Source organism: Fundulus heteroclitus, chromosome 8 (assembly GCF_011125445.2).
Source record: "Fundulus heteroclitus isolate FHET01 chromosome 8, MU-UCD_Fhet_4.1, whole genome shotgun sequence".
In the NCBI taxonomy this organism is placed as follows: domain Eukaryota; kingdom Metazoa; phylum Chordata; class Actinopteri; order Cyprinodontiformes; family Fundulidae; genus Fundulus; species Fundulus heteroclitus.
The window spans coordinates 11,033,129-11,044,817 of NC_046368.1; the positions used below are offsets into that span (position 1 = coordinate 11,033,129).

At 37.7% G+C, this 11,689-nt stretch overlaps 1 protein-coding gene across 2 annotated transcripts; it reads right to left on the reverse strand.

The window, feature by feature from the left end:
* Positions 1 to 1,887: 1,887 nt before the first annotated feature.
* si:busm1-57f23.1 (CY domain-containing protein) lies at positions 1,888 to 8,303 on the reverse strand. Of its 2 annotated transcripts, XM_036140098.1 has the most exons (6): positions 8,184 to 8,303; positions 7,894 to 8,038; positions 2,920 to 3,071; positions 2,728 to 2,829; positions 2,521 to 2,635; positions 1,888 to 2,107 (listed from the first exon to the last, which is right to left on the reverse strand). In XM_036140098.1, exons 2-5 carry the CDS (start codon positions 7,979 to 7,981, stop codon positions 2,540 to 2,542), a joined length of 438 nt encoding a protein of 145 aa, XP_035995991.1. In that variant the 5' UTR covers positions 7,982 to 8,038; positions 8,184 to 8,303; the 3' UTR covers positions 1,888 to 2,107; positions 2,521 to 2,539. The 2 variants fall into 2 exon arrangements, with proteins under 2 accessions (XP_035995991.1, XP_012722472.2); XM_012867018.3 differs by having other exon boundaries at positions 1,888 to 2,635.
* Between the last annotated feature and the right edge of the window lie 3,386 nt (positions 8,304 to 11,689).

The following is an 11,689-nucleotide window of genomic DNA, read 5'->3' on the forward strand; positions in this document are numbered from 1 at the left end:
TTTTCACTCTGTCTTCCTTGCAAAACCAAAGTTGACTACATTGGATTTGTTAGACATAAATAGACCTAAATAAATAAACGGGGCCTAAATTGCAAGGTAGACTCTTTAAATTTTCTTTTCATTTGGTTATAAAGATGACATGTGAATGAGTTCAAATAATATGAATGCCTTTTTTACTATGTATGACTGACAATGTGTTGAATGACAGGAAAAAGTCTATAAATGGAAAATAATTTAACAGAATATACTGAAGCCAGTGTAAAGGGAGCTGAGCTGATTTTAACAGACAAGCTCATAATAAGAAGCAGAGAGAATAGTTTTCCTTCCACATTCTAAACAACTAAATGAGAATAAATGGCATCTATGGCCATAAAACCAGATGGAGTTTCCATGGGGAATCTGGCTGCAGCTCAGAGAAGTAGGTTTCTGTCAGAAATGGAAAAATGTGCCTCACTGAAAGAATGTCCATGTCTACAACCACTTTTTTTTATTTTTGCCTTTGCTGGTCATTAGTTTTTTTTAACTTAGAAAGTGATGGAGACGTTTTAGACGTTTGAATTGTACTGCAGACTATCGGTCAGGCTGGTGCAATTTCACCAAACTGAATGAATTTTGTTTCATTTTTTTTTTTTAAACTGGGGAAACGCTTTCTTTGATTTGTTAAAATAATGGGCATTGCTTGATTTAAATCCTTCCATTGCAATTCCAGTTGCATGTTTGGTGTCACTGTTCTGCTGGATAAGAAACGTCCACTCCAGTCTAAGGCCTTTTGCAGCCTGAACCAGGTTTGACTCCAGGACTGCTCTGTACCAGATTTCCTTCCCTCGCTGAAGACATACATCCCCACAATATGATGCCGCCACTGCCAAGTTTCCCTTTAGGGCTGGTGTACTCAGGGGCAGTTTTTCTACACACTTTTCCTTGTTGGGCAAAAAGTTCAGTTTTGTTCTTCTCTTACCAAAGTGCTTCCTTGGAAAGTAATGTGCATCCCACCTGGCTAGTGGCAAACTGTAAACAGGACAGCCGATGGTTTTCTTTCATCCTTGGCTTTTGTCTAGCCATTCTTCCACAAAGGCCGGCTGTTTGTGTGCACATTCTTCTGTGGTGCCCATGGAAGAACACTCATCTTGTATGAACTGATTTTATGGCTGTATGTTTTAGAATATTACCCAGCTAAAAGAAAAACCCAATGCTGATAGTTTTTTGGTTGAAAGTAGCAGGCTAAAACGTCTTGCTATTTTCAAAGCGCCCAGGATGCCATGTGCTCTAACATGGTTACATTGGATTTAGTAAAGAAACACAACGACACATTTCCTTACAGATCCCCAGTCCAAGGCATTCTTCCACATATTAAACCTTTGTTCCACACGGAACCCACCTGGAGTGTTTGTTGCTGAACAGCTCTTTCTTTTTCTCATCTGATCAAATTCTACAACTGTAGTTAAAGGAACTATACCTGATCTTGCACAAATTCCAACCGTGAGTGAGAAGAGTTCAATGTGAATTGTAAGCCCCGCCTCCACTTGTTTTTTTTCCCCCCTCCCAATGAGAAATACTCTAGACTGGCAACCTGTCCAGGGTGCACCCCGCCTCTCTCCCATTGACAGCTGGAGATAGGCACCAGCACCCCTCACGGCCCCACAAAGGATAGACGTGTTAGAAGATGGATGGATGGATGAGAAGCACTCGACATGCACGAGACCAAACACGCGCCTCAAGCTCATCCATAATCCTTCGGAGGAAGCAAGGCTTCATCAAGGGGCTTTTCTTGCTTTTCTTTCACATAGCTGGTTACATCCCAGATAAGTTATATTTTCCTTTGCAAATGGGCAAAGTTTACATGCATCCCAGGACGAGATCATGCTCTTGCAATAAAAGACGCATTCATTTTTAGGTGTGTTCATATCTTTATTAGGGTTTCAAATAATTGTGGATGACATAGTATTGTTTGGAGCCAATCTTCCCTCTTGCACAGATTAAAACAGATTATAAAGCTGCTGAAAAACTTGACCCTCTGAGTGTTTTCTTGAAGTAAAATATATGAGAGATGTCTTTTTATTTATTAGTATTATCCTATTTACCTATAATAAAAAATATGCAGATAACAAGCCATCAGAATGAAAACAACTTTTAAAATGATGTTATTTAAAAGGGTTTTTAAAAGTATGAAATATATAATTGTTTATTTACACTTGAACAGTCTCCAATCTCCCGACAAGCAATAATTTTTTTTTTTTAATCAAGAGATGATTTATTTTTTGGTGTTTATCGCTGAGTTCAACGTACAAGCAAGTGTCACAAAAACACATGAATTCTAAATCAAAATGCATTTAATAAGTTTTGAGCAACAGTTACTAAAGCTAAATGTCTTTAACTTGTTGATTTTTTTCAACCCAAATCACTTTTAATCTGCATCCAGTTTTACTTTTTCCATTGAATTACTTTTAACGTGTTGCTGTAAGTATGTACTGAAAGTATTTTTTAAAACCAGTCACAACTATGAAGCTATAAAAAAATGTCGATTCCGTAAAAAAAAGAATTAAACCTTCTTCACAATTTTGTTGCAGTTTTTAGCATGCAGCTCATACTTGTCAGTGCGGGGGTTCAAAGTCAGCTCAAAGAGGCACTTCAGTTGCTGTGAAAGAAAAGACGACAATAACTGTTATATGAAAATTGAGACAGATATTTTTATTTTCACATCAAAAGGCAGAGCGTGAACAGATTTACCTTTTTATTCAAAATGCAGCTCTCCAAGTCATGGTTTTCAGATTTGAGACATTGGGTTTTTCCAAGGACCATCTGGATCTTATAGCTGATCATATTAGTCACCTGACCATAGAACCATATATGACAGTGATTAGAAGGGGTCATTTAATGGTGATGGGGTAAATACATTTCTTTAAGGCAAATCAGCCCAACCTGAGATTTAGCGCTGGTAACAGAGACCGCTTTGTACAACCTCTTGGCCTTGGAGCGTGTGTTGAACACTTCCACAGCATGCTGAATGGCCTTCTGAATGTCTTTTGACTCTGGACTTTTCTCAACCCAGCCGCCCAGAGGAGTCACTTTTCCTGGGACACAAATCAAAAACATGTGGCCATTAATTGTGGGTATTATAAAGTGAAAAGGCCACTGTAATATATAGGAAATCAATATAAACCACAAATAAAAAGCACAGTATACAGACAAAGACTTCCCAATTTTTTTAAATATATTTATACAGTTTTTTTAATCAAATGCTGGGTTAATTGTGTTAGGATTACAGTTGTGGTAACACTATACAATATTGTTGACCCAGTTTTCTGAGTGAGAGAAGAGGCAAAAAGGAGCCTCATTCTTTCCAGACGTTATTTTGACATTTATTCAATGACATGATCACGCATCAAACAATCTCTTTTACATAATTAAAAAGGCCATTTTAGGTGACAGATTTATTATGTATAATAATGTCATTGGGTTTTGTTAAAAGCATTTGTAATATTTAAGGAACTAGCTTGTTAACTTTAGATATCATTTCCAACGTGCTAAACAGGCAGCATAAGTTAGAGCTCCTTATGTCCAGCATCCACATTTTAATCAATCATTGGTCATGATGTCAATGCGGACCAGTAACATTTCCACAATGTCCAGTATTGGGTATTATTTCTGAATGCAGAAAACTAAAAGGTATTTGTTTAATTCAAAATAATACTTGCTTAGTAGTTCAGTGTAAGCGGACAACACACCTCAGATGTGAACTTTGACCCTCTGAACAGTCTTCTAAGGTCAACTTAGCTGACCTTGCAGTATCCTAGATGTAACTCTTCTCCATGCTAGTGGTGCTCTGTAATCTCAGCATTATGAGGAGGCTCCAAACTTGTTAAGTGCCTATTTTTAGAAAATTTCTTATTGTTTTGCCCAAGTTCAAGTCTATTTTAGACTTGGGATTTTATGATTATATTTTGTTCTGTTTTTTCTGTATTGTACATCGTTACGTATTTTGCTGGGTTACTCTTTTTGTTAAGCCCATTGTGACATCTGTCTGTGAAAACGTGCTCTCCAACTGTTTGACTGACTTCTGTTAATATTGATGTTGGGAATGAATTCCCTGTCTTTCTAGTCTACTAATGTGGTTTTATGATTGACTTGACCAGTGAAGCATTTTTCTTGCTATTTTACCACTTTGTTAGTCTTGTTGTAACTGCTATCATGCAGAAACTAACTTGCATTGACATGCTAATTTCAGATTCACACCATTCTTGTGGGCTGTGTCTGTTTAAAGGTGGAAAGACCTGCTTGTGCTGCCAGCTAGCAGTTGATGAATGTTCTATTTCCACCCATTCAAACATGAAGGTCATGTCGAGTGACTATGCGATCAAACGCAGCTGATCACACCCTGTTAGGTGTCAGAAAGCTGAACAGAGGTGGTGAAAGACTAGCCTCGTGAGACCATCCTGATCTCGCGAGCTTTCAAGGTTTCACTCGCAGATCAGTCTGGCTACTCTCCGTTAAAGAAAATTTGGAGCCGTTCACCAAACGAACGTCCAATCAGTGTTGGCTTTGAGGCGGGTTGAGGTGTGACGCAACGGGAAGCGCGACAGTTCAGTCTAAAGAACATGGCGGCTTCAGCCGATGAAACTAGCGTTAGCGGGGCTATCGAGCAAGTTTTATCGGAATTACAGAGTATTTCTTTGCTGAGCTAACGAGCCTTTACCTGCAGCAGCAAGAGTAGCTTGGCTTGTGGTTGTGTTTTCGTCGTCGCTCTGTTACGAGCAACAACGAATCTGATTGGTTTATTTGGCCCGTCTATCACCATAGGCCAATCAGCTAACCAGTATTTTCGCCCCTTCCCAAAATTACTTCAACGGAAGGTTTCCAGATGGATATGCGGAGCAAATCTATCTGGCGGAGTCAGGTAAGTGAAAGACTGGACTCCAGGTTCATTAAGGCACCTATAAAATATACTTTACAAATAGTTACACCTAAAAAAATGCAAGGGATTCTTTCTGAGATCATTAACATGATCAACATCATTAATACTCGTGCCTCATATGCCACGGCTGACAGGTTAACAAACCCTCCTGTGTCTAAAGCATCTGAACTCCATTCTACCACTGGCTGAAGTGAATTTACAAACTTCTTTACAGACAAGATCAAAAAGATTAGAAGGGCAGTTTGTACATCAACCTCAAGCCCAGTACCAAGATCGTCTCCAACTAGAACAACTTTTGACAAAATATCCCGACTGCTAAATAAACGATAAAAGTTTAAAAGAAATTGTATATCAACTAAGCTCCTGCTGTATCAATATTTTACACACAGCTCTCTTTAAGGAAGTTTCACCAGTGTTTGCGTCTGATTTGATTCAAATAGTGAACACGTCTCTTCTGTCAGGTATATTCCCCCAGGCACTAAAAACAGCAATTATCAAACAAATTGGACAAGCTGCTACTGCAGAACTAAAGGTCCATGTCAAACCTCGCCTTTATCAGTAAGATTATTGATAAGCTGTGTTTGAACAGTTAAATACATTCTTAACAATAACCAGTTGCTTTGGTGTTTTCCAGTCAGGTCTCCGTGCTCACCACAGCGCAGAGACCACCCATGTCAAAGTATTTAATGGCATCTGTATAAATGCAGACTGTGGAAGAACCACAGTGCTGATGCTATTGGACCTCAGTGCAGCCTTCGACAGAGTTGATCACTCCATTCTTTTAGAGCGACTGGAGAACTGAGTTGGTCTCTCTGGTACAGCACTTGACTGGTTTGAATCTTACTCAAAGGACAGGAACTTTTTTGTATCGTTGAATAATTAATTTTACTTGAAAAACCACAAACATCACATGCGGAGTTCCCCAAGACTCCATCTTGGAGCCCATGCTACTCGATATCTACATGCTCCCTCTGGCTCAGATCATAAAAAACAACAACATTAGTTACCATAACTGTGCAGACGACACACAGCTCTACATCGCCATGTCAGCAGCTGACTATGAACCCATTGAAGCGCTGAATAAATGCTTAGAAGAAATCAATGCATGGATGTGCCAAAATGTTCTTCAGATAAATTAAAACAAAACTGAGGAAATACTTTTTGGACTGATCCGGCCCGAAATCTGGATGTAGTGATGCACTTAGATCTTAACCTTCAGAGATATCTAAAGACAATTACAAGATTGGCTTTCTATCACCTGAAGAACAGTTTCAGGATTAAAGAACTAATGTCTCAGCAGGATCTGGAAAAGCAATCCTTACATTTATCTTTAGTTGAATTGATTACTGCAACGGTGTCTTCACAAGGCTCACTAAAAAGTTTATCAAACAGCCGTAGTTGATACAAGAACGCTGAAGCCCACGTCATCACTAAAACTAGCAAAGTAGAGCACGTCACCCCTGTTCTAAAGTCCTTAAACTGGCTCCCTGTATCTCAGAGAATAGACTTTAAAATTATCCTGTTAGTCTGTAAATCACTGAATGGCTTAGCACTTAAATACATCACAGATTTGTTATCAGTGTATCAACCCTATAGACCACAGGTCTTCTGACACCAGCCTACTCTGCAGAACCAGAACCAGAACCAAACATGAAGATGCAGCATTTAGTTCCTATGCTCCACTTATCTGGAACAAACTCCAAGATGACTGTAAAAGTGCTGAAACCCTGAGTTCTCTTAAACTAAGGTTAAATCCCCATTTCTTCACTGTTGCCTCTGAATGTTCTATTTAAACTATTAACTGAAACATCATTATTTTCAGTTTATAGTCCAACCTTTCCTTCTGCCTTGTACTTTGCACAATTTTTCTTTTCTCATGTTCTATTCATGTAAAACACTTTGAATTATTCTGTTGCTGAAATTTGCTAAGTACTTTTTAATTTAGGACCTTTAGTTCAGAAATGCAGAACGAAGAGGCAAACAGTGCTTGTCCTCTAGCAAAAGTTTGGATTGTTGCTTGAATAACTGCATAAATATAGTAAAAGCTAGGTCAAACATCTATCTTAAAGCAAATATTACAACAGATATGATGTCAGTAAATAAATCACAAAGCAATGAAGACAGGATAAGTTATTAGTTCACCAATTACTTATCCTGTCTTCATAGAATTTATAATCCTGGTACTGAAGAGTGTGGGCTTTTTGTTTTTCTCCTTAAAATAAACCTGCACTCTGCCAAAAAAAAAAAAAAAAAAAACAGCACTCTGGCAATGATGAATTCATCTGACTTACAGTGCCCAACCACACTGCAGTGAGGAGTCATCGTCTGCAGAATAAGACCACAAACACAGAAATTATTCAACCATGAAGTCAGAGAGCCACACCGTTTCCGAACAACGTGTCCTTTCTTTTTAAAGGGCCAGATTCCTTGTGTTTCAGACTAGCTATAATTTTATTTTTGTTACCTATCCCTTTATTCACTCTATTCATTCTTATTCAAATGTTATACTGGTTAATGGAAATAAATAAAGTTCTTTCTCATCCAATTAAGTTCAACTGTTTTTTTTTTATACTGAAAATGTATATTTGTCTTTGATTAAGTATTACAGCTGCTTTATGTCAGACTAAAAAAAATATAAACCTTGTGACATTAAGCAAATGAGAACCCATGAAGCACTTTGAATCGTCTAGTTACTTAAAAGTGCTTTATAAATAAACTCGCCTTGCCTTACCTTGCCATGAAACCACAGAGTTAAGCTGGGCGACAAATGTTGATAAACTGGTTTACAGGTTTGTGGTTGTGATCTTGTGTTTACATGGTTAGACAATTAATTCGTTTTTTTTTTTTAATGGAAGCAGATCAAAATGGTCAAATTCTAAATTCAGTATTGAGAATTTGACATTTTTCACACCATAATGAGTTGCCTCATTACATATGTCTATACAGGACATCTTACGTTTCTCATCCATATCTCTACTTACTGGTTACAATGGCTTCCTCCACAGGCGGATCTCCAGCACAAAGCTGGAAGACTGACAGGCATATCAGCACTGACAACGGCAGATACATCTTTGTGTTCCAACGACTTGTCAGTCACACAGACGTTTCCGGGAAGTTAGCAATAAACTGATAATTCCAGGTCCATTTCAAAGGCACAGAAGGGGAAAAAAAAGAGACAAGGACAGTTAAAATTGTGGTAAAACCACAGAAACCACAGAACAAAAAAAACTGGTGAAAACACATTACAGAATGTAAAAAGTCCACCACCAACCTTGCTGTTGTTGCTCCGACTGTGAGGAAAAGTGAGACAAATATTGGAGCAGACGAAGAGTGAACAAGCTCCTGTGTGGGTGAATGTGTGTGTGTCAGCAGTCAGCCTGCTTTGGTATGTTCAACAACTCAGTGAAGACCACACCCACCTACTGCCTGGCAGTGACGAGATGCATGGATCCCAAAGCCTGCTTTGGCCAGGCTTGGAAACAAAATGGAAAGTGGGTGTTTGGAGATGTCTGCTCCAGTTCTTCAGGAAAGTTCATGTGTTTTATGTGGGCAGGCCGTCTTTTAGTGCCATGTCCGTGGGGATGTGCTCACAAGCATTTTTATGCAGCTTTTGTTTTTTATATTTTAGTTGAAGTGAAATCTAGTGCTGCACACAGTGAGTCACAACAAACGAAAGAACATCCCACTTCAGTTCCAGGAGCATCAGCGTTCTCTTATGAAAAATACTATATGTTCACTGAAAAGATGTACAGCCCATAGTAAGGGAAACAGTATGGATTTAAAAATGCATCAAAAAACATTTTATCCACTGGGAATATAAAACAAACTATTCCTACCACTAGGACCACATTTTGCCACGCTAAAAGCACAAACTTCAATGAATTGCATTTAATTTGCATGTGATAGGTGAAAACCCACTAATGCATGACTTTTGTAATGATCTGAAAAGTGTGGCAGGCATATGAATTTGGCCTCCTTTACTCGGTTATCCCTGAATCAAATCCAAGGCATCAAGCCGCCATCAAATGTCACCTAATTGGTAAATGCCACATGTATACTGCATACCCTCAGTAGAAAGGTCGCTGTTTTGTGAAAGTTTAAAAGTGAACTTTATTAAACAAACAGCATCATGATGCCTGGGATCATTAAGGGCATTAGTCAGAGAAACAGCCAACAGGACCATGGTAATTTTGAAGGAGCTGGAGCGAGCCACATCTCAGGGGAAATAATCTGTTTTATGGACAGCTATTTGTTGTAAACAGAAAAAGTTTGGCCCTTATGGAAAATTAAAAACAAGAAAAAAAAAGCTGCAAGCAGGGTTGAATGGCCCTTTCTGCTCTGCATCACTCTGGCGTGTGTCTCGGATAGCGTCACTCAATACTGCATGTTGTCACTGGGCAATACCATACGCAAACCTTGAAATTAAGTTCAGTCAAGCTAAATTGAGCTCTAGTGAGTCTTCATAATCTGGCCAAAATCTGACCTTTTGTGGCTGCATCATGTTATGGGGAAGCTTTTCAGCTGACACGGGGATTTTGATCATAGTTAAGAAGAAGATGGATGGAGCTAAACACCGAACAACCGGCTAGAGACTCCAAAAGACTTAAGATACAGGGTGAAATTTCACTATCTATGAGTACCACGACTATACATATATATATTTATATATATATATATATATATATATATATATATATATATATATATATATATATATACATATACATACATATAGCTGCAACAGATTGTTTTAAACAACAGCATGCCTCCATATTGGAGTTGTTTAATAGTCTCAGGCAAATATGGTGAATACATAGCCCCAAAAAAAACATTATATTTTACTTTGCTTGGTCATTTGCATAACATTACAATTGTTTGTATTTGAAATGTTTTGTGTTTGTGAAGAATTTATCATAGATGCATATCAGCCTTTATGTTAAAAACTTTAGACATGACTGGGATTCCAAATAAAATACGGTAATAAGTATACGTGACCAGCAGGTGGCAACAACGTTGACATTGCCTGCATGTGTATTGGGGGAAAACATAACACGCATGAAACACTGCCATGCTTTTTTTTTTCCTCTTTTTTTCCCCCTGTTTTTCCATTTTTTCTCTTTTTTTCCTCTTTTTTTTCCTTTTTTCCCCCTTTTTTTCCCTCTTAAAAAAACAAAAACACTGCCATGCTTAAGGTTTCTCCCAGAATGATTCTAGCACGTGTTTACTCTACTTTTAGTTGTAAATGTAAGTTTTCAGTCAACTTTTAATCAAATTTCACAACAGATCCTGGCCAAAGTGAGACAAATATGAAACAAAACTGCTCTCCGTTGCTCTGCTTGAGATGTTTTTATGCACATGTGAATGTGTATATGTATGTTTATAATGTACAGTATATTGATTTATTTGCTTCCTTAATGGACTTTGAGGAATATAGGAAAGAGAAGGGGTGTGATTAAATAAGCTTAATTTCTTCATACCCCTCTTCAGATATGATAACAAATGTATATATATATATATATATATATATATATATATATATATATATATATATATATATATATATATATATATATATATATATATGATTTTTTTCAATACAATATATATCTTGATATATATTGTATTGTGTTCATATAATGTTTGCATTTGATAAATTTATAATTTCACTGGATTATCTGAAGTCAATCATTCATTCAGTCAAAGTGGGTCTCTATACAATTAATTCTTATAATATTGTCTGAATACATAACCTATGTGTTTATACCGCAATAGGAATGTTTCAAACATGACTGTAAGAACTTTTGAAATTATTATTAGAATAATTATTTGCTCGTGCCTTATTTGACACGGTTGACATGTTGATAAACCCAACTGTGACTTTGGCATCTGAACTCCACTCCACCAGGGCCTGCAATGGATTTCCTAACTTATTTTCCGAGATTAGTAAAGATTATAAAGATTAGAGGAGCAGTCCATATTACATTAAATACCAAAGCCATCTCCAACTAAAACTGATCTTGACAAAATGTCCCAATTCAGCCAAATAAACTATAAAAAATGTAGAAGAAATCATACACCAGCTAAGTTCATCGTGCTGCTGTCTCAATGTCCTACCCACAGCTTTCTTTAAGATGGTTTTGGCTGTCATCGCGTCTGATTTGACTCAGATAATAAGCATAGTGTATTCCCCCAGTCCCTAAAAACAACAATTATCCAGCCACTTTTGAAAAAGAACTATTAGGATAAACTACTACTCAAACCTCCCCTTTATGAGTAAGATTACTGAAAAAGCTGTGTTTCAACTCTTAAATGCCTTCTTAACAATGACCAGTCACTTTGACGTTTTCCAGTCAGGTTTCCTTGCTCACAAGGGTACAGGGACCACCCTTGTCATAGTGTTTAATGACACCCGTATGAATGCAGACTGTGGAAGAACCACAGAGCTGGTATTATTGGACCTCAGTGCAGCCTTCAACACAGTTGATCACTCTGTTAGTGAGGCTGGAAAACCGGGTCGGCCTTTCTGGTACAGCATTCAACTGGTTTAAATCCTATATATAGGACATTTTTTGTGTAATTTGGTAAATTTACATAAGAGACCACAAAAATCACATGTGGGATTCCCCAACGGTCCATCCTGGGTCCCTTTCTATTCAATATCTACATGCTCCCTCTAGCTCAGATCATAAAAAAAAACATTAATTACCATAACTATGCAGACGACACACAGCTCCACATCATCATGTCACCAGGTGACTGTGAACCCATTCAAGCAAA

Excerpts from the sequence above, each read along its gene's own strand:
- si:busm1-57f23.1 (XM_036140098.1), bottom strand. The coding sequence starts at position 7,981 with ATGTATCTGCCGTTGTCAGTGCTGATATGCCTGTCAGTCTTCCAGCTT. Across the intron at positions 3,072-7,893 it reads GGAGGAAGCCATTGTAACCA|GAAAAGTGACTCCTCTGGGC; the intron begins GTAAGTAGAGAT and ends TTTGTGTCCCAG. Across the intron at positions 2,636-2,727 it reads GCTGCATTTTGAATAAAAAG|CAACTGAAGTGCCTCTTTGA; the intron begins GTAAATCTGTTC and ends TTTCTTTCACAG.